At 42.6% G+C, this 23,101-nt stretch overlaps 1 protein-coding gene across 2 annotated transcripts in view; it reads left to right on the top strand.

Moving 5' to 3' along the window:
* The window catches only part of Prmt3 (protein arginine methyltransferase 3), a 72,884-nt gene that overhangs the window by 6,829 nt on the left and 42,954 nt on the right, over positions 1–23,101 (top strand). For both annotated transcript variants that reach the window (XM_005370346.3, XM_026777614.1), the window contains 5 exons: positions 238–397; positions 1,449–1,590; positions 4,939–5,004; positions 12,476–12,597; positions 20,639–20,738. In XM_005370346.3, the coding sequence (XP_005370403.1) occupies positions 238–397; positions 1,449–1,590; positions 4,939–5,004; positions 12,476–12,597; positions 20,639–20,738 (590 nt within the window). The remainder of the gene's footprint in view (positions 1–237; positions 398–1,448; positions 1,591–4,938; positions 5,005–12,475; positions 12,598–20,638; positions 20,739–23,101) is intronic.

Raw genomic sequence — 23,101 nt, 5'->3', positions numbered from 1 at the left:
CCCGAAGGTTCCCCCTGTGTTTGGTTCCGTGTGTCTGTGCATGCACATGCTCAGTTTAGCTGGCTAATGAAAAGCAGGCTCTCATACTCCATGGGATCAAATCAGAGAGCTTGGATGTCAAGTATTGTGAAATGTGCTTTGAATAGTTTTTCTCACTTGCCCATGGTTGGCACTTAAGCTGTTTGTCCCCAATGTGCTGTTGTGAGGTAATCTGATAATGATGTCTGTACCTTTTAGATGTAGAAGATCTTTATGAGCCGGTGTCTACTCCCTTCTCATACCCCAATGGACTCAGTGAAAATACGTCCATTGTTGAAAAATTGAAGCACATGGAGGCGCGGGCGCTGTCTGCTGAGGCTGCCTTGGCTCGAGCACGCGAGGATCTGCAGAAGATGAAGTAACTGCCTGTCCAACCAAACACTGCCTTAGATGTAGTGTAGTTCTGGGTAGAACACTTGGAATACTAGACACTCAGTGGATATGATTACTTTAGGAGTTTCATAGCGTGTGAATATAGATTACTGTAGAACTGCATTTTTATCTACTTGTAAATACTCCATAGTTACTTTGCATGTGGCTCTTCTAATTTCCTCTTGAATATTTGTTTTTAATATTTCCTGCTTTTCAAGTTTCTTATTTCTAGTTGGTTTCACCTCTTTAATTGTCCTATCCTAATTTTTCAGAAACAAAAGAATTATTATTTTAGGTATTGGGGGAAAGTGTTGAATTGTTGTTTTTAAAAAGCAAAATGTGACAGTAGTGTAGAACTTAGCCAAAGAACCAGAGAGAAAGGGTAGTTTCCCCCCACCGAGTTCTCATTCTCCAGGAGTCCTGTATCTCCTAGGGGCGCTTGGTAGTCTAGAGGTGGCACAGGCCTTCACATGTGGACCCATAGCATGCCACCTTCTGGATCTGTAAGCTGGTTGCTAGTACCCGAGTTCCTATGTGACGGCTGGCCAGAATGTCTGGTGCCAGGGAGAACAGAGTCCATCAAGTTCCTCGTCCTTGTTTCTGACTTTTATGCTGGGAACTTAGTCCCCCATCACCAGCTCAGCTTTGTTCTTCTGTCCTCCTCCCTCTTGTCTACCTTGTAGATCACTAGTGTGTCACCAGCTGAGTGTGGGAACTGGAGTCAGTAGGATCAGCTGACTTGGGTCTGCTTTCTGCTCATTTAACCCATTTTAAGAGCATTCAAAGTTGAAACAGGCTTTATTGATTTAAATATTAAAAAGGGTTTTTAGAACAGTAGGAAAAATACATTTGAATAAAGCTGTGTACCCAGATATTGCTTCAGATCCAGCAGGGGGCGCTGTCGCGGCTTTAGCTAGAGCAGGATTTAAGATTCTGGGCACACTGTCCCAGTCCCCCTCCCCTTCCTCACCCTCCAGCCTTTCCTTTCTCATGGTCCAGTAAACCTGTCTCAAGGGTGTATTTCAAATTGATTACAGACAATTTGCTCAGGACTTTGTGATGAACGTAGATGTCAGAACCTGCTCCTCCACGACTGCCATTGCAGACCTACAGGAGGATGAGGATGGTGTCTACTTCAGCTCCTACGGGCATTATGGGATACATGAAGAAATGCTGAAGGTTGGACAGAGTTCATGTGCTTCAAATCCGCCAAGGGAGAACCCTGCAAGATAGGCCTTAATACTTAAGAGCGAGTGAGCGAGTGTGTGTGTGTACCTCTGGTGCTTAGATAACTGTTCCTCAGATGAAAAGATTACAAAGGGGTCAAGTCCCTGTGAATCCTATTTAAGACGGCGTTCATCTTTTCTTTGTGACGACACGTTTTTACTTGAAATTGAAAAAAAAAAAAAACAACTGTTTTGTGGTCTGGTCTTTCTAGGAACATCTACCATGTTAAGTAGGAATTAAATGACATGTTTGTTTTTTAACCTGGAAAAGAAACAGTTTGAGTTTTTAAAATAGAAATGTTGACTTGGTTTGGGCAAACAGTTATCTTAAGGTTAATTTCAATAGTTCTCACAGTATCATGAATCACTGAAAATGTAGAGATGTTTCCCAGTGTGGTCAGCCCTGATATTTGAATCTGTTCAGGTTTAATAGTCACAGTAGTGATGCCCATATAAGAGAGAACTAGTTTCTAACTTTACCTACTTACAGCACATTTACCAACTATTGTAGATTACAGGAATAAGAGTAAAACCTAATAGATCAGAGAAGTAGAGGAGGAGCGACCAGTCAACCTGCCTTTTTTAACCACAGACTCAGCAAGCGCATCTCTCTCCACACGTCCCTGATCAAAAAAGGCTGCTAATCTCTAAATTTTTCTCTATTCCTTCCTGTATGTCTTCTGTGTGTCACCTAGTCTGTGGCTCCGCCCCCATCCAAAGTTAATTTTATTAACACAGTCTCAGAGTTTCACAGTGTGATCAGATATCCCACAACACCATGCATCTTCATATTCGTGGTAGAATAGTTTCTGTGATGATAAAGTATCATCTAAGCCTGGTTGGTTGTTTTAGATCCCTGTCAACTTAGTGCTGCATGCCCCCTGTATCTGCTGTGGAACCTGGGCGGCCTTTGCAGACAGGTCCTGGTCACTGGAGTTGCCGTGGATGGAAGCCTTTCCACTGCAGTGAGGAGAGATGGCTGCTTTGCTTACAGGCGAGCAGAGCTAGCTCTGCCTAGGGCTCCTGTGCCTGTGCCAGCAACTAGAGACTGACTCGTGACCACTGCAAACAGAGACTCCAGCTGAGAGGTTCTTTACCTTTAGAGGATCACTTAGGCACTGTTTCTGACTTAGTTTCCCTTCCTGTGCTATAGGATTGCTCTTGGAGATGTTGGTGGGTTTGATATTGGCTAAGTTAAGAAGTAGGCATGCCTTGGAGCAGGCTGTATTTCCTGTTTCTCACCAGAACAGCTTTCAGCACAAATAAACTGTTAGGTGGATCTTCTGACAGAAAACCTACCTAATTCTGACAAGTAATTTCACATTGGGAAGCACTTAGTGTAAAGCATTTATAGACTGATGGGCGGGTTTTCTTGTTTGGGTGCAGACATTTTATCTTAATTGTAATCTTACTTCTAGGGTTTGGATTAATGAAATTGTTTAAAATTTAAAGACTCAGTAGACAGGGTATAGTTTAAATAAACTTTAGATAGCCCTTGCTCCTTGTTGGCTATAAGACAGATCCTGAGCTGCATCCCAGTCTGCCTGCGTTTGCTACGGCAGTTGCTGTCTGGATATGTGGGTGTGTTGGTCACCGTGCTGTTCATAGCATGAAGTATGGGTACCTGCAGCTGGCCTGGGCTTTGTGTCCCCTTCCGCTGCCACTGCACCTTGAGGTGTGATGGGCGGATATAAAATTGTAGCACGAGGCTTGAGGCTCGTCTGCAGTGGATTGTCTGGAGGGATGTTGCTGAATGCCTCTCACCTGCACACGGGGCTCCTGTGGATCCGAGCTCTGGTTTGTTCCTTTCTTCTGGTTGGTGTGAAAAATGCACTCCAGGTTTTACTCTGTACTCACGTTAGTCTTCGTTAGAGTAAATCTTCCGAACTTTCATTTTGAAGATTTTATTTGTTGTTGTTTTGTTTGTGTGAGGCAGGGTCTCATGTAGCCTAGACTGGCCTAGACTCTCTGTTTAGCCAAGATGACTTGACCTTTCAACACCCACTGCCACATGCTGCAGGGTCAGGGGCTTCACCGCCATCCTGGCTTGGAAACAGTGTTTAAGGCGAGTTCTTTAGTAGCTTTCCTATCCATGATTGTGGGTTTTTCTAGCAAAGGTCAATTATTCAGCCGAGGCTCCATGTGATGAGCTTCCGAACAACACAGACAATGGCTGTAGCCACAGGGAGCAGAGCTCAGCCAGGAAGCAGTGCCTGCAGTTAGGACTGTAGTTGGAGCATGGAAAGACGGGGTGATGGGTCCGAGCCTTCTGAGCTGCTGCATCTGTGACTGACGCACTCTGAAGTCTGTTGTTTCAGCAGAAAATGTACAAAATGGTGTCCTTTGAAAGGGGCATGTGATTTTTATTTGTTAGTCTTTTTTTTTTCTTTAATTCTTGAGAATTTCTTTTTGGTTTTTTGAGACAGGGTTTCTCTGTAGCTTTGGAACCTGTCCTGGAACTCCCTCTGTAGACCAGGCTGGCCTTGAACTCACAGAGATCCTGCTAAGTCTACCTCCTGAGTGCTGGGATTAAAGGTGTGTGCCACCACCAGCAGACAGTCTTTATTTTTATGTGAAACCCAAAGCTAGAATCTCTCACTTGGTGACACCTGTTTTTACTGCACTCAGTTTTCCTCGCTGGATGCTGAGCTCTCCCCTGTCACCTGCAGGCTGTGTGTCTGACTTAGGGGTGCAACAGTGTGAAAATGCTATAGGCCTGCATGGTCACAGCTTACGAGAAACTCCTGAGCGTGGAGTCTGGTAGTGTGCACTGTAGGGCTCACACGATTTCCTTCTAGGCCTACGGGCTTTGAAGCATTATTTCCTACTGCAGACATTTCTAGAAACAAATAGTGCTATAAATCAGATGCTGATGTGGCTTTCTTATAAGAACTTCAGCAGTGTGGATTCGTGATCCCTGTGCACCTCACCTTTTCATGTTCTGTTTTTCTGATCCTTGTCCCTAGCTTCAGTGCAGGGAGCCGGGCTCAGCTGAAAAGGTCCTCCTAGTGTTTATCATCTCCTGAGCCTGACAGTGACTGTGTGGAAAGAGAAAGACATGCACATTTCAAACTAATGGCTAGATATGACTTTCACTGTTACTTTTATATAAAAAATGTATGTGTTGTTGAAATTTTGTTCTTTATTGTTTTCTTTTAGAAAAAAAAAATTAAATAGCTCAGTTTCCCAGGCAGAACCTAACTGTTGAAGCTAGCAGTGTAATTCAGTAGCCATAAGTTCATAGAAGAATTAATTTGTTTAGATTGTCTCTGTAAACACAGTGCTTTGCTTTCTATTCTAGGACAAAGTCCGCACAGAAAGCTACAGAGATTTCATATACCAAAATCCACATATCTTCAAAGATAAGGTGAGTTATGGTCTTTAAACTGGCCCTCCTGGATGTTTGACTCAGGCTTTGCTTCCCAGGAGCCTTTGATGCTGTGCTGCAGTCTGCTGTCCAAGGTGCTGATGGGGCTGCTATTCGGGGCTCTTTTGTAAAGCTGGACGTCATTCATTACAGAAATAGAGCCTAGTAAACTTCGCCTATCTGGTTAGTCTAGACTATAATATTTGATTTATGGTGATTTATTTGTGCTTGGAATATATCAGTTATACCCCATGGTGAAGTACACTCTTAATTATTATTCCACTGTGCTGTATAGTTAAAAATTCATAATGTTGACTAGAGTGAAATTTATGCAAGCTAGATTTTTTTCTGTAGGGTTTAGTCCTTTGTGAATCTATTGCTTTATGGGGCATCTTGTAATCAGCTTTAATATTGTCTAACTTTCTTAAAAACTTTATTGCATTTTGCTTAATCTTTTTCTCTCTCTTTTTTTTATATTATGTATTGTGTATGGTGGGGTGGGTATATGCGTACCGCAGAATGCATGTGGTGGTCAGAGGGTAGTTCTGTCTCTCAGCCATGTCAGGCTTGGCAGCAAGTGCCTTTATCTACTGAGCTATCTATCTCACTAGTCGTGTGTGGGTGTGTGTGCGCGCGCACGCGCGCATGCATGGAGCAGAAACAACTTGACAAGTCCATTCTCTTCTTCCACTTTGTGGTTCTCAGGCATCAGATTCAAGCTTGGTCGCAGGTACCTTTACCTGCTGATCCATCTTGACAGCCATGTTGTTTATTTAAAAGATGATCACATGCTCTGTGTATTTCTTTGTGTATCTGTCTCTCTTTTTATACATGTGTGCACACGAGTTTGTGCACATGTGAGTGTTTCTTTGTGTGTGTGTCTGTATGTACATGTGTGTATGTATGTCTGTATGTGATGTACGTCTGTATGTGTACATATGTACATGTGTCTCTGTATGTGTATAGTAATCCTCACAAGTTCTTACATTTTCTTTCCACTCTGTCCCAAAGCATCCTGTTTCTGTTTGTCTTTATTAGACGTTACCGCTAATCTAGTCAGGAGTTACCATCCTGCCATCGGGTCCCTTTCCTGGAGTTTCCCTCCATTGTTCTTCCTTCAAGCCTCTACATTGAGAGCATGCAGGTGTTTCTAGTTCTCCATCTTCAAGCTCCTGTAGGTTAGTTCCTGGGCTTTCTGCCATGGAGGAACAGAAAATGGAGACCTTCCTCATTAGGGCCACTTCTGTTTTCACACTGGGGCATATCTGGAATGGCTTTCTGTTTTAAGTTTAATTTTTTATGCGTGCATGTATATACCTACTTGTCTGTATGTATACTGTGTGTGTGCAGGTACCTGTTTATGTGATGGCCCCATGAAAATGTCACTTTAGAGTTCTAATTTGGTTAATTGCAGTTTGTTATTTATTTTTACTTTATTCTTAACCTAGTAAACTGTGTAGAAATGAAAAAAGGTCCTTGTCTAGCCAGACAGGAGCCAGCTGTAGGATCTGGTCACATGGTTGTTGGTGTGTGCCTCACCTACAGACTGAACTTTCGAATCCTTCCTCATTGACAGTTGCTATTGTCAGAGCACCCTCGTGTCTTTGAGGCATCTTTTTATTTATTTATTTATTTATTTATTTATTTATTTATTTATTTTCTTTTTTGGTTTTGGTTTTTCGAGACAGGGTTTCTCTGTAGCATTGGATCCTGTTCTGGAACTAGCTCTTGTAGACTAGTCTGGCTTTGAACTCACAGAGATCTACCTGCTTCTGCCACCCAAGAGCTGGGGTTAAAGGCATGCACCACCACCGCCCAGCTCATCTTCTCATCTCTTTGTGATATGAATGTGTAGGAACTGAAATGGTATTTAGAAATTTTTCTCTCAGTGCACTCTGGAGTAAAAGGGTTCAAATACTAGTTACCAGAGGACTTAGTCTTTTGAAATGTTATATGTGGCTAGGAAGAGTGCTTACTAAGTTCATGAACCTGTACGCAGCGACTTTTGCTTCTAGTTTCTTTGTGGCAGTGCCTTGTATCTGTGTGCTGTGTATCTCTGTGTGTCGGGGTGGGGGTAACTGGGGAGATGGATCAGTGATAAAGCACTTGCCACAAAAACAGGAGGACTGGAGTGCACATTCCCAGCATCCATGTCATTACCGAGGGCTGTGGCAGCCCATCTGTGGTCAGGTGCACTGGGGGCACTGTGGGTTCCCTGCAGCAAGCTGCCTAGCTAACAGGCCGAGTCATCCGAGAATCTGGGCTCCAGTGGTGGTGAGTGGTAGAGTAAGGTACCCCAAGTCAATCTCTGGCCTCTATGTGCTAGCAAACATACATGTAAATGAACGTCTGGACATACATGCACATATGCACACACACACACAAGACAGTCAAACAAGCAAACAACACATGGTTTGCTCAAAAAAACATAAGTTTGACTTAGCAGTGAACTGTGTCAAACTATGTGGAGTCAGTTTGTGGCATTCCACTGCTCTCATTGAGAGCCTGTCCAGGTAAGGAAATGGCAGGTTTGTGTGAGCACCTCCTTGCTGCTTTGCCTGAGGTGTTAGCCGTTAACTTTATCAGTGCGATGAATTTTGCTCAGCATTTGTGGTTTCTCAAAGGTCACTTCAATGTAAAATATTTTTGTTAAAGCACATTATAAACATACTTTTTTGTGGTTCAGAGTTTTAAATAGTCTACAGCTTTTATCTCCTCTTGCACTGTGTCTGTAGGAGATGCAGTACCATGTATTTAAGTGCATTTGCTAATGCATAAGTCATTGTGAAACACTGAATCTAGGTGCCATTTGTCTGCTTTGCCTGTTACTTATCAACTTTACTTCAAACAGGGAGGTTTATTGATGTCTTCAAAACACGGAACTGGAAAAAACTCCAGACTTTGTGTTCTAAAGTAGTGCTTGTGAGCCTTGCTCTTCAACTGAGAAGCAGTGTGTCAGTGCAGGAGAGGTGGTAGTTAGTGTGGGACTTGTTAGTTACAGTGTGGATATTCACACACATTTGTATGTGGCATGGTCATATAGCTATTTATGTCTTTGTTTTAAAAGTCTATGACATTGTATTTTTTTCCTGCCTTTTATTACTTTTATATATTGAGTAGACTTCATGTTATAACACCAGCTTCTATATCATACTGTACAGTGCATAGTAGAGGTTTGCTTTTCAAAGTACTGTTATGGGATGGGGATGACTTAGTGGTTACACGTGCAAGCATGAGGACCAGTGAGTTTGCATCTCTATAACTCACACGAAGCTAGATGCAGGAGCCGGTCTGTAAATGGAGGCTGCTCGTTCATTTCCCGGCTGCCCAGACCCAAATAATAACACAGAAGCTATATTAATTACAATACTGTTTGGCCTGTTAACTCAGGCTTCTTATTAACTAACTCTTACATCTTAAATTAACCAGTTTCTATTATTTGGTGTAGCCACGAGGCTGTGGCCTACTGGTAAGGTTCTGTCCTGTGTCTATCTCCTTTGGCAGCTACATGGCATCTCCCTGAGTCCACCTACTCTCCTTTTATTTCTTTCAGCCTGGCTTTATTCTGCTAAGCCATTGGCTGAAACAGCTTTATCCATCAACCAATAAAAGCAAAACATATACAGAAGCATATCCCACATCACTGGTCCATAACCCAAGAGCCCCTCAGGCAAAAGGGGGGCAGCCCCAGGAGACTCCCAGAAGCTCTGGGCAGCTTGCCTGGGGCACACTGAGTAGATCACAAAGAGATGTTGTTCCAGACTAGCAGAAGGCAAGGATCACACCTGAAGCTGTGCTCTGCCCTCCACACCTGTGTCGTTTATCTTCACAAACACATAGTGCACCATTGCTGTTTTTTCAATGGGGCCGTAATTAAAAATGGTCTTCCTTCCTCTTCCCTCACTGCCCTCTTTCCTTCCTTAATATTGTTTCAATTCTCAAAATTCCTGCGGAGGCCATATGGTAGCTCAATTAATTTAACTTTGGGTGACATTTAATCATCCTCTCACTAGCTCATAATTAATTTGTTTGGAGTCCGTTGAGGAAATCCCCAGTCAGGTGCCTTCTTTATGTTGTGGGCTTCTATCTACAGTTAAAGTCTGCTCATTCACTTTATTATTTACTTATTTTACAGAAAAGGAATTCCATTTCCATTATCATTTTATAAAATAGCACCAATTATTTTGTTATTCTCACCACTTTGGCGGAGTTTGTCAGGTTTTGCCTGTCTGATGAGTCAGCTATCAACTAGATGTAATTAGCTACTGAAGGTCAGTGGAGAGTATGATCAGGCTCTGGAAGCAGATGACCTGGGTCAGAAGCCAGGCACACGGTTCACCAGCTGTGGGCTCTGAACCTATTTCTTCCTCTCTTTGGAATTTACTTTGCTCATTTGATAAATGAGGATTGAGGATTGTGTGTGTGTGTGTGTGTGTGTGTGTGAGAGAGAGAGAGAGAGAGAGACAGACAGACAGACAGACAGACAGACAGACAGACAGACAGACAGACAGACTATGTCTGTGTGGTATGTACCTCTTGGCACAGGCTCCAAGGCCAGAAGAGGGCATCAAGCGTCTTCCTGTGTTGTGTTCCCACCCCATTCCCCTGAGTCAGAGTCTTTCCTGAACCTGGGCTCAGGGGACAATTGGCTAGATGGAAGCTAGCAAGCCCCCAGAAACCCTCCTGTCTCTGCCCCATTCAGAGGTGTGGTTGCAGGCATGCCTGCAACACTAGGCTTGTTGCATGGGTGCTGGGGTCTGAACTCTAGTCCTCATGATTGCCTAGCAAGCACTCTTGACCGCTGAACTCTCTCTCCAGCCTGAAAACAAGGTCTTAATTGAACTATGCTATGTATATCCTAAATCTTTCTGCACATCCTTCTTTTATTTTATTGATATTTATTGAGCTCTACATTTCTCTCTGCTTTCCTCCCTGCCTCTGCCCTCCCCCTTCAATCCTCCCCCAAGGTCCCCATGCTCCCAATTTATTTAGGAGATCTTATCCTTTTCTACTTTCTACTTCCCATGTAGATTAGATCTATGTAAGTCTCTCTTAGTGTCCGCATTGTTGTCTAAGTTCTCTGGGATTGTGGTTTGTAGGCTGGCTTTCTTTGCTTTATGTTTAAAAATCACCTATGAGTGAGTACATGTGATAATTGTCTTTCTGTGACTGGGTTGCCTCACTCGAAATAATGTTTTCTAGCTCCGTCCATTTTCCTGCAAAATTCAAGTTGTTGTTATTTTTTTATGCTGTGTAGTACTCCATATGTAAATGTACCACATTTTTCCTATCCATTCTTCGATCGAGGGGCATTTAGGTTGTTTTCAGTTTCTGGCTATGACAAACAAAGCTGCTATGAACATAGTTGAGCACATGTCCTTGTGGCACAATTGAGCATCCTTTGGATATATACCCAAAGTGGTATTACTGGGTCTTGAGGAAGGTTGTTTTCCTAATTTTCTGAGTAATCGCTACACTGACATCCAAAGGGGTTGTAGCAGCTTGCATTCTCACCAGCAATGCAGAAGTATTCCCTTTACCCCACACCCTCTCCAGCATAAGTTGTCATCAGTGTTTTTGATCTTGGCCATTCTTACAGGTGTAAAATGGAATCTCAGAGTTGTTTTGGTTTGCATTTCTCTGGTGACTAAGGATGTTGAACATTTCCTTAAGTGTCTTTCAGCCATTTTAAATTCCTCTGTTGAGAGTTCTCGGTTTAGGTCTGTACTCCATTTTTTTTTATTGGATTATGTGATTTTTTGGTGCCCAATTTTTTTAGTTTTTTGTACATTTTGGAGATCAGCTCATCCTGTCTGGGTTTGATCCCCGCTCTGGCAAAAAGAAGATGAGTTCTTGACTGTGTTCCTCCTGGGTCTTCCCCAGGGTGGTATTGGTAGCAGCTGTCCTCCCATCAACAGACTGAGGATCGGTGGCCTTACCTTTCCAGTGCAGCATGTGATCAAGCGTCTCAGGCCCATTCCAACCTTTTATTCCTCATTTTACAATTGTATTTTAATGAATGTTTAAGGCAATACTATGGGTTCTGTCCCCAATACAGAAATGAACTTGTTTGGGAGCTTTTGCCACACTGTCATGCTATATATAGTCACAATGTATACTTGTACTGTGTATTATTTTTTTTAATATTTATTTATTTATTATGTATACAATATTCTGTCTGTGTGTATGCCTGCAGGTCAGAAGAGGGCACCAGACCCCATTAAAGATGGTTGTGAGCCACCATGTGGTTGCTGGGAATTGAACTCAGGACCTTTGGAAGAGCAGGCAATGCTCTTAACTGCTGAGCCATCTCTCCAGCCCGCCTGTACTGTGTATTATTGCTTTTTCTCTGTTTTGCTTTATTTTATTTGGAACCTGACAAGTTATTTTGTTTGCAATGATATTAAAAGAAAAGTCATAGAGATCAGTACCTGGCACTTAAAATAGATGGGCCCTGGAATGGTACATATTCAGAACAAATTTATAGCATTAGTGGGGGATGTCACAAAGAAAGATTTATTTTTTTTTAAAGATTTATTTATTTATTGTGTATAAAGTATTCTGCCCTCATGAATGCCTGCAATCCAGAAGAGGGCACCAGATTTCATTATAGATGGTTGTGAACTGCCATATGGTTGCTGGGAATTGAATTTAGGACCTCTGGAAGAACAGCCAGTGCTCTTAACCTCTGAACCATTTTCCCCAGACCACAATGAAAGATTTAAAACCCAGCAGTTTACCTCCAGATACTTCTCAGGTTAGCATAGAAGACATTAGATACCACTGTAATATTCTCAAGCAAAATGTGTTTATTAGATTCCCCTCCCAACTCAAGTCCCTACCCCTTCCCTCTGGTCACCTCCCCATGTGTTCTGTGTGCCCCTTTGCCTTTGCTACTTTTTTTTAAACTTATTTATTTATTTATTTATTTATTTATTTATTTATTTATTTATTATGTATACAATATTCTTTCTGCGTGTATGCCTGAAGGCCAGAAGAGGGCACCAGACCTCATTACAGATGTGGTTGCTGGGAATTGAACTCAGGACCTTTGGAAGGGCAGGCAATGCTCTTAACCGCTGAGCCATCCCTCCAGCCCCCTTTGCTACTTTTTAAATTGTATGGGATCTACTTTAGTTCTTTGCTCAAACTTGAAGGGCTTGTTTCTACCCAAATTGAGCCTCAGTTAGACTCTGGCAATAGCAGGGTAAAACACCTTTATATTGGCCATGGAATTGCTGAGTTTGTGCAAAGTATCTCTTAATTTAGCATTATTGGCCTAACTATAGAAGACCATAACCAACTGTACCATTATTAAATAACTCATAATAATTTGTTTCTGTGCAAAAATGCCATATTTACTCAATAAAGTTAAACTTTTTATCAAAAGGTATTCCTGTCCCAAAGTGCTCTCACATTGTGTACCGTTGGAAGCATCAGCCTTTTCAGTAGTTGCTGCTTTATTTCCTAGGTCGTTCTGGACGTTGGCTGTGGAACTGGGATTCTCTCGATGTTTGCTGCCAAAGCTGGGGCAAAGAAAGTGATTGCAGTTGACCAGTCTGAAATCCTCTATCAGGCTATGGATATCATAAGGTAGGTGTACATTTAACGCTCAATTTACAATTCATTCTGAATTTGAAAATGTATACATTGCTTAATTTTTAGTAAATATCTAGTAAAAGATAGTCAAAATATTTGTCTTTTTTGTAAAAGTCCACCAGCACAATAAAATCTTAAGTTGTCTTGAGCTAGGCGTGCTAGCTCCACGTCATCCTGAGAGTTGTTAGAGAACTGTTCTCGTCCTGTTTTCACCCAGAGTACTGATTATAATAGAAAATCAGGAACTCTCATAGGATGATATTAACACAAGACATTCCAGAACAAATCCGTCAGTGATACTTTCTTTAGGATGCAGCAGTTATATTAAAGACGGAGCTTGTGTTTTTACTCTCTGACATCAACCATATTCCTCCTTTATACTAATTCTGGAATGAGTAGAAGTGAGCTGAAATGTGGCTGTGTGTATGCCTTTCTGTAGTTTTGTAAGGGTTTTTAATTTTCATTTGTATGATGCACAGTTAAGTATGTCATTGTCATCCTAGGGGTTCTGTAGCGGGTATCTCAATCACGTGTGCAAACAAATATGAGAGTCACCATCCCAACAAAAAACTATTTTAGAAAAGCTAACAAAAATTCATTGTTGGTAATAAGATTATAGGAAGGCACTTTTGTCTGGAGTTCCAGTGTGCAAAACCCTGCTCCTTTAAACATCAGCTTAGTCCTGCAGAACTGGACCACTTGTGCTTTCAATTGAATTTTATATTTTATTGAAATGATGGAAAAGGACAGTTTGTTTCCATTCCCAGAGCTTTAGAAACATGTTTGACATGATCATGTTCACATTCATTGTATCCGAACTTAAGTACTCAAGGTATAGTGTTCAAACTTAGAGACATGTTTAAAACATTTATTTATTTATTTATCTATTCATTCATTCATTTATTTATTTATTTAAATTGGGTGTATGAGTGTTGTGCCTGTATGTATATATATGTGTGTACTGTGTGCATGTCTGGTGCCTACAGAAGCCAGACAGGGCATTGAAGCCCTAGAACTGTAGTTACAGACAGTTGTGAGCCACTATTTGCTGAGAACTAAACCCATGTCCTCTGGAAGAGCAGCCAGTGCTCTTACCTACTGAGCCCTAATTTTTATGTACATGTTCAGGTTTCAGTTCCATGATGAGCTCACTGTTTCAGAGGTCATGGCTCAGAGTCACCTGGATTTGTGTTACCCTGGAGTTGAGGCAGAATACTTTGTACTTTGGCAGAAGGGTGTGGAGGAAAACTACCTTGGTAGTGTGGGTCAGGGGAGATCCAGGGGACAAGATCTGTTCTTCAGGGTGTAACCCATTTCTCCCAGCTAGTCCCTGCTTTATTCCATGTCCCTGTGACATCATGCAGTGGACTTAGCCATTTTTGAAAGCTGTGCCTTCATTACCCAAGCACTGCCCCAAAACCCCAGCAGCTGGCAACACAGCCTTGACACCGCAGCGGAAAGGAAGGTGTCGGTGATATATGGGGGCAGTTCTTTTTAGTCCCTTTTGCTTTGTGGTCATCTCAGCACTCTGTTGTGACCTGTCACTCATGGAGGGTGCCGGTGACAGTGAAGTCTCAAGGAGCAGGCAGTAGGTTTTAGAGTGTGGTGCCCCTGCACATGCTTCTCTTGCATCTGTGTAGTGGGAGCTGAGGCCGAGGAGGTAACTTCCCACCAGTTCTTAGTGCTACGGCAGGCCACTGCCTCTGCCTGCCTGCTGAACGAATACCTTGTCACACTGGGATTTCTGTGTGTTTTTTTTCTGGGTGGGAATGTTCAGAGGCAATAGTTGTACCCTAATACCGATGTGTAGTCTTTATCTCACTGCCTAGGTGGGCTGGCTTGACTTGCGTTGTGAGCATTGTTCTGCTAGTCCTTCATGCCACAGAGAGGGAAAAAGGCATGTTTTGCTAAAACTTACATTTTCATTTTCTTGAAACTGTCAGCTACTAAAGCCACTGTTTGAGCCGTACGTGACACATGGGTCCGAGTACCCGCTGCAGGGTTCTGAGTATGTTCTGTGTATCGCAGCCCTGTGCTGTTACTTTTCTGTTCATTTGTTTTTGTGGGAGAATTCTAACATAATCTCGTGCACCATATCAGTAAATGGATCATCAATCATGTATTTGATTCTTAGTTCAAATTAAATACAGTGCTCAAATTGTAGATTCTCACACTTATTAATAAACTGCTAACATTTCTTTTAGTGAAACAATTTTAGTTATTTAATTTAAATTGGTGTATCAAAGTTTAAAAATAGTTCAATCAGCTATTCTGAGGTTGCCTGTAGGAGAAAATGTACTTAGGATTGCAGAGGTGTTAATGCTGACAAATAAAACTGAAGCATGGAAGAGAACTGAATTGCTTTTCTGCTATTATGTTTTTAACTGTGCAGAGAGTAATCATTTCAGAAACATAAACTTACATGAGGATGGCAAAGCTATTCCACCAGCAGACAGTCGCATGCTGTGTTCACTCTCACGTCTCTGCTGGATATATTTTGCCATTTCTCTGGTTCTCCCTGACTCAGCCATGGACAGCTAACTTATCATTCAGACTTTGATGTAGCTGGAGAGTTTTCATGGGAAAGCTGATCAATCTCATGTTCACATTGCGGTACTTTCAGCCCCAGTGTGAAGTGGAAGGCGCAGTCTTTCATGTGGCCACTGTCTAATGTATTAAGCATGATAAGAAAAGCCTGGTGAGGTGTATAGCTCAGCACCGAGCATCTGTCTAGCATATGTGAGGCCTGGGCTTGACCCCAACACCACACACAGAATAAAAACAATAACCAAAGCCGGTTTTGACCTGCTGTCTATCCTGTTTACATAAGCATTTTCTAGAATCTCTCATCTTTTCATCCCTAACCACATACAAAACAAGATGATGGTGGACATTTAGCAACACTTTGACTAGAACTGACACAGGCTTCCTGAAATGCCAGCTCCTCTAGTCTGATGGGCACCTGTCTGGTGAGTAAGTAGATGAATGAACTTTCAACATCTAGGACATCAGCAGCCAAGTTGCCCTCCTAGGGCGTGGAGCCTCCTCGCCTGCTTGAATTTGATGATTGTTTTCATTGCTTTTTTTTTCTGTGGGAGAGATTGAGTTACTGTATCATGATTTACGTAATTCCACAGCCGTGTGTCAATGGATGCATGGAGAGTGGAGAACCCAAGCAGTAGCTTGTCCTGGGCCTACTTCTGAGATGTGTATCCTCCTCCCCTTTTGTTTATCGACCAGGTGTATTTGTTCTTAATGGATTATGTACCTGTGGCTTAAGGAGCTGGGGTAGGTCTGGCGTGTGAGGGGTGGAGAAGGTGCCCTGGTCAGGGCAATAGTTATAGCCATGTTTCAGCCCCTTTGGCACACCCACCTCATGGATCTCTAATCCCCCTTTGGGGTGTGTGCTGTGAAGAATGAAAAATGGCTTTATTCAGTTTGCTGTGCACTTGAGTGCTGGGTCCTGTACGGGTTTGCCGATCTGATTTTTTTTCTCCCCCACCAAATTGCCAGAATCTTTTGTTTACTGATACCCTCTTATAAAACGTGCTTTTATTATTACTTTTTAATTGTTATTTCAATATGTTTGGGCAACAAAAGATGAAGAAATCTGTGGTCTTGGCTCGCTGAATTGAAAGCTCATGGTGCTGCACCTATTAGAGTATTCTCGTCTCCTGTCACTTACTTTCAACTTTTGTGACACACCTGTGTACTTTTCTCTGAATTTTAGGACCATCTGTCACCACTTTTAAATGTCACTCACTTGATGCTCTGTGCTTTCTACTTGTGTATTTTCTTGTTTCTTAAAATGCTAACCGTGTCTGTATATCTGAATCACTGGGCAAAAGTGGATTGCAAGCTTAATCATACACTCTTACTCTAAAGATACATGAGTGGTTCTTCATCGACTTTAAGAAAATCTGACTCCATCAGCCTCACCTTTCCTTGGTGTGATCTCTGCCTCTTCCATATAGTTCACTGCCAGCTCTCTCCTCCCGGGGCCTCTCCCAGTACCAGCTCCAGAGATCCCGCGGCACACATGCTGCTCACTGTCCTCTCTCCATATTCTAACAAAGCAGGCGAGATTGCTGCTCTGAAGACAGGAAATAAGCAGAGAGGGTTTTGCTCTAGTTTCAGTTTCCATACTGAATCAGATTCATAATTCAGTGTTTATTGGATTAATTGAGAACTGCTTAAAGGGTTCTTTTTTTAAAAAAAAAAAAAAAACAACAGGGAAGTATTACCACAGATTGAAGCTTTACTAGTTTTACAGTAGATTTTGTTAAAGAGATTCATTTAGAATGCTTTCAGACTCAAAGTAAGTCATAGACCGCACTTGGGTTTCCAAGTTCAGTCTGTAGGCCTTTCCTGAGTGGGGGATGTCAGCTGGTGCTGAAAACTGTGTGGAGCAATCTAAACCCATGTTCCTGGGGGTGGGGGGACTTTGTCTCTTCTGTGTAGCCTGAATCATGTTCTCTCCTCTCCATGTCTGTATCTGAGCTGCGATTGCTGATGCTAGCAGCATTGCAAGATCATAAATGGCCTGAAGAGACAACTGGTCACAGAGCAGGCCTGGTCTCCACAGCCATCCAGAGATGTGTCTGCCTGGGTGGGTGGCGTACTGCTCCTTTGAGAAGCATGCAGTGTTTTAGGAAATAGCAAACAACTCTAATATTTTCTAAGTATTCCTCTGAAAAATTCAAAACTAAGTAATTTTTTCTTTTGTTTTTGCATTAAATACAGCATAGGTATAGACATAGAGAAGCATGAGTGAGCAGGGAAATTCCTAAGTTCACAGAACAGAGGAAGCTAAACCCACAGTAAGCATCATCTCCTCTTCCGAATCCGCCTTATCCTCTGCCCTTCCCAGTCGGACAGGCTTCCCTGACCGCTCTCCTGCACCCTCTCACACGTGGCTGGGATATAAACCCACCGAGTGAGTCACCAGGATAGGGGCACCTGCCGACTGACGGGCTTCCAAAGTGGTTATGCCAGGCTGTTTTGGCATCAGTCATACGTAACCGTTCTCATTTGAAGTATCTGCAGGGTTTGTTAATAAGTGTTGTATGGGCCCACGGAATTCCCCTTGACACCCCTCCCTCCCCCGTTTTTGTTTGTTTTTCGAGATAGGGTTTCTCTGTGTAGCCTTGTCTATCCTGGAATTTGCTCTATAGACCAGGCTGGCCATGAACTCAGAGATCTGCCTGCCTGCCTCTGCCTCCCAAGTGCTGGGATTAAAGGTGTGCGCCACACCACACAGCAATACCCTTGCTCCTGTTTTTTTTTTTTTTTTTTTAAAGCCATCTAAACTGTCCCTCTTGGTGAGTTATTTATTGCTTTGCCCATTCTTTCTTTTCTTCCATAATTTTTTTTTAAAAGATAGACTTGATACTACAGTCTGAATTTAAGTGTAGGTGAGCAGGGGCCTCCAGAGAACCTAACTTGTAAGTGGGAAGCCCTCTTATCCCCACACCTACCCACAGGCCCACTTACTGAAAGAAGCCAGGTAGGAAGCATGTGTTCCATATGATTCCCTTAGCAGCAGTCTGCAGACTAAAAATATCACAAGCGGCGAAAGAAACAATACAGGAGTTCAAGGCCAGACTCAGCTATATAGTGAGTTCAAGATGGTCTCAGAGAGGGAGGCGCATGGCGGGAGAGGGTAAATAATGTTCTGAGACTGAACAACCATAGCCTTTCATGTATTGCTGATCATGGTCACCCATGATAAGTGCTTCAGCAAACTGTACTTTACAATGAATGCTTTAATGTTCAGTAATGCCCTGATGTTAGGGCAAGTCTCTTTGATGCAGGAAAAACTCCCATGTAATTAAAATGTACGGTCTCTAACTGAGAACGTGGTTTAATTAGGTAGCAACTTAATTTTCAGCTTGCTTCCTCAGGTGGTCATTTTAATTCTGTCATTTTAAATTGCAGAAAAGAGGGGTTGTCATCAAGTATGTAGTAATGTGAGTATCTTTAGGCAAGGTTACAAGAAGTTTTCTTTTTTCCTCTGGTGGCCTTGATTTTGTTTGGTTAATTTTGTTGGTTTGGTGTTTTGTAGCCCAAGTCAATCTTGAAGTTGGGCAATCCTCCTGTCTCAGCCTCTTAAGTATTGTGATAACAAAAGCGTACCACCATGCCTGCTCTAAAAGTAGTTCTCAGTTCCTCTGCACAGGAATGACTTTAATGTTCTGTGTCATGTTTGAGGTGTGTCTATGGTGTTCACAAATGCGTAGTCTGTGCCAGGTGCTAGCCTTGTCTCTCACCCTGAGTTACACTAGGCTGGGTAGGTTAGCGAGTTCCCCGAGAGTGGGCAGCTGTCAATAGCTGGAAGGTGTTGTAGGCCCTAGCTTCCAGCCCCCTCACTGCTGTCTCTCACTAGTTCTGGGAAACCTTGCCTTTGTTGTCCTTGCTTCTGTTTCCACACTTACTCGTTGCTTGCTCTTTGTTCTTACAGATACCGTGACTGCATAGAGGAGAGTATTCTTCATAAATGCAGGTTTCTTTTCAGGCTGAAGTATTGTTGCTAGTTCATGTTATTGCCTTGTTAATCAGAGAGGTTTTGGGCACCCATCAGTTGACTCTTCTACTGCACAGTCAAAGGGATTTAAGCATCACTTTGTTCAACAAAAAGTGTGAACATTATGGAAAATAATCATTTAACCAGCTTTTAAGAGTCTGTTTAACAAACTAGTACATGGGTCAGCAAGAACTTTCTGAATAGAATTTGAGTGGCCTGAGCTAGTCTCTGATGTCAGCAGACTGGACTATGTGAAATTAAAAAACGTTTGCATAGCAAAGGAAACTGTCAGCTGAACACAGACAGCCCCAGCATGGGAGACAAGCCTTGCTAGCTATACTTCAGGCAGGGCTAATGCCCAGAATTTACAAAGAACTGCAGAAACTAACACCAAAGCATAAACCTTCCAGCCAACAAATGGGCTGCTGAAACCAACACTTCTCAGAAGAAGCACAACTGGCTAGTGATTACTTTAAAAACTGTCCCTATCCCCAGGCATCAGAGGAATGCAAATTAAAACTACTTTTCGATACTACCTCACCCTAGTCAGACTGTCATCTATAAATCTGACAGCAAGTATTGGAGAGGTTGTGGGGGAAGAGAATCCCTTGTTCATTGCTGTACAGATTAGTGCAGCCATTAAGAAAATCAGTTTGGGGCTGGAGAGATGGCTCAGAGGTTAAGAGCATTGCCTGCTCTTCCAAAGGTCCTGAGTTCAATTCCCAGCAACCACATGGTGGCTCACAACCATCTGTAATGGGGTCTGGTGCCCTCTTCTGGCCTGCAGGCATACACACAGACAGAATATTGTATACATAATAAATAAAAAAATTTTTAAAAAAATTAAAAAAAAAAAGAAAATCAGTTTGGAGGGACCTCAGAAACCAAAGTAGAACGACTGTGTGACCCAGCCACTCTTTCCTACGCATTTACCACAGAGGTATTTGCACATCCGTGCTTATTGCTGCTCTGTCATCTGGCTGCAAGGAAATGGAACAGCAGATGAATGGAGAATGAAATGTAGTACATGTACGAAATGAAATGTTATTATTCAGCTATAAATAAAAATTAAATCATAAAATTTACAGGATAATGGATAGAAAACATAATATTAAGCTTGCTTTTCCAAATTCAGAAAATACCTTATGTTCTTTTTCATCTGCAGATCTTAGCCTATAATGTATAGTGTATATATGTAGACAGGTTTAAGTGTGTATGATATAGTATACCATTACAAAGGAAACCAAGAGAAGCTAATATTAGGTGATAAGGAAAGAGAATTCAGGCAAGAGGACATGAGTCATGGAAAAGTATATTTTGCTTCCTGACTTTAGAATGGTCATGCTAACTGCAGAAGTTCACTGAGATTTGTAGTTTGAGACTGGACAAGTGTTGAAGTGGCTACAATAGTCTAGCTGTGCAATGCCTTATTTGATTAAAATGTGGTGATTTTTTTATATGGTTTGTAAACAAAATATTTAATAGTCTGATTTAATTCATTATAACTTTCAGACTAAATAAACTTGAAGATACCATTATACTCATTAAAGGAAAGATTGAAGAAGTGAGTCTCCCTGTAGAAAAGGTGGATGTTATTATATCAGAGTGGATGGTAAGTAAAGTTTAAAAGTTGTTTTTTTTTCTCTGCAATGAACATGGTAGCAGTTTTTACTCCTTATATTTGATAAATGACAATGGTGGCAGGTGTTTTAGATATCTCTGACTTTGTGGCTTCTGCCGACTAGCAGACGAATTCTTCTGTTTTTAGGTTTGTAGGGCCAACTAGGGTTGTGCCTTCCAAGTTTCTCCATCTTACTCTGTCCTCTCTGGCCCACTGCGCTGTGCCATCAGTGTCCTTTTGTGCACTGAGGGACTCATTGACTTGGTCCCATAGTCTTCTAGATTGTGTTGAAACCTTGCGTCAAGGTAGACTGACTATTTAAGTATGTAATGAGACCATGGTATTTAGCTTGATGAAGCCTATTCAGTCACAGATTTCCTATGTGGAAATTTGAAGGTTTTTAAAAAGTTCTGTAGATAAACTATATTGTCATGTAGTAAGTTTATTAAAACAGTTTAAGCTGCAGTTTTCTATCTTTTTTAATGGACATAGTTACAATCCATAAAATAGCAGTTACTTTTGGGAGCTTTCCAAGTGTTAGGGTTAAATCGTCACTGTCTAGTTCATAGTGTCACCTGGGCGTGGACAGCATAGCTTTAAGTTTTATTTTATTATTTTATTTTCTTCTTTATTGCAAGTGGGTTTTCAGGACATATTTCAGCCTGGTGTATCATTCCAAGGGGCAGGTCCAGCAGCCCTCTGGTCTCTCTGTGCTGTTGGGTGTTGTGTTTCATTTTAGCTGGCCTAAAATGAGAATGGGTGCTCTTTCTTCATCTCCTCTGCTTTAATGGCTAGAAACTCAGATTTGTATTATTATTGTGAAATTTTTAAATAATGTAAAATTATGAGAGTTAAATACCCCTTTGTTTGCCACAATGTTTGAGCCAGTGGCTCAAGATAAGGAAAGATAAGAGGACTCTCACTTCTGGGAAAGGCTTTACCTGGCCTGTCTGCTAAGTGCCTCTGCTCCGCTGTCTGCTCCTTAAGACACATGCAGTCTGTTCCTGTGCAACCTCTTTTTTGTTTTATTGTAACCCATTTTTATAAATTTTATTGAGATTATAATATACTTACATAATTTCCCCCTTCCCTTATCTCTCCAGCCCCTCGTGTGTGTGTGGGGGGGTGGGTGTATATGGCTGCGGTTGTGTGTTCCTAGATACATACGTATGCTTGGTCCATTTAATGTTGTCTGTGTGTGTGTGTTTTCAGGGCTGACCACATGGTGACCTTTTTGTACTTTAGTTGAAGCTTCTGTCAGAGCCATCACAGGTTATGTTGTTATAGACCGTTGTTATTAAACCTCTTTTCTCCAGAGAGCTACAGTTCACTTGGTACTGGCAGATTCCACCACAAGTCTCAGTGTAAATAGATGATGATGGGCTCTCTTCACAAGGGAACTTGTCCTGACAGCTGTATGTGAGTTTCTGTGTAAGTGCAAAGGCAGATGGTGTGTGGCAGGCTGAGGATGTTGCTGGGAGTCAGACTGTGTGAACTCCAGCCTTGCTCCATTTCCTCTGGGCATGTGTGGAGCCTCTCTGCCTCGGCTTCCTGCTCCATAAAATGAAGAGACAGCAGCCCTTCATGGCTTTTGTGAGGATCAGATGATGGCTCTGGTGCAGTCTAACCCTCAGGAACAGCTGCTCGGTTTCGGACAGTAGCACAAGCGCAGGAGTGGGCTGTTCGACTGGGCCCTGAAGCGTAGACTGGCTGAGTAAGCTGCTCAGATGGCTCCCCTGGACAGCAGAGACTGTGCCAGGATCATCCTGTGCTCCCTCCTTTCAGACATGACATTTAGAGTCAGCCTGGGTTTGTCTGTGCTTACCGACCCTTCTGTTCTGGAGAGCAGCTATAACCTTGACTCCCTGGATGAGGAGGACAGTGGAGGACAGTGGAGCACAGTGACTCCCCGGATGGGGAGGACAGTGACGCACAGTGACTCCCCGGATGAGGAGGACAGTAGAGCACAGTGACTCCCCGGATGAGGAGGACAGTGGAGCACACAGTGACTCCCCGGATGAGGAGGACAGTGACGCACAGTGACTCCCTGGATGGGGAGGACAGTGGAGCACAGTGACTCCCCGGATGAGGAGGACAGTGGAGCACAGTGACTCCCTGGATGGGGAGGACAGTGACGCACAGTGACTCCCTGGATGAGGAGGACAGTGACGCACAGTGACTCCCCGGATGAGGAGGACAGTGACGCACAGTGACTCCCCGGATGGGGAGGACAGTGACACACAGTGACTCCCTGGATGGGGAGGACAGTGGAGCACAGTGACTCCCTGGATGAGGAGGACAGTGGAGCACACAGTGACTCCCTGGATGAGGAGGACAGTGGAGCACAGTGACTC

This window comes from Microtus ochrogaster, unplaced genomic scaffold (genome assembly GCF_000317375.1).
Source record: "Microtus ochrogaster isolate Prairie Vole_2 unplaced genomic scaffold, MicOch1.0 UNK76, whole genome shotgun sequence".
Lineage (NCBI taxonomy): Eukaryota > Metazoa > Chordata > Mammalia > Rodentia > Cricetidae > Microtus > Microtus ochrogaster.
Note: the sequence above shows the minus strand (reverse complement) of the source record. Positions and strands in the feature narration are given on the sequence as shown.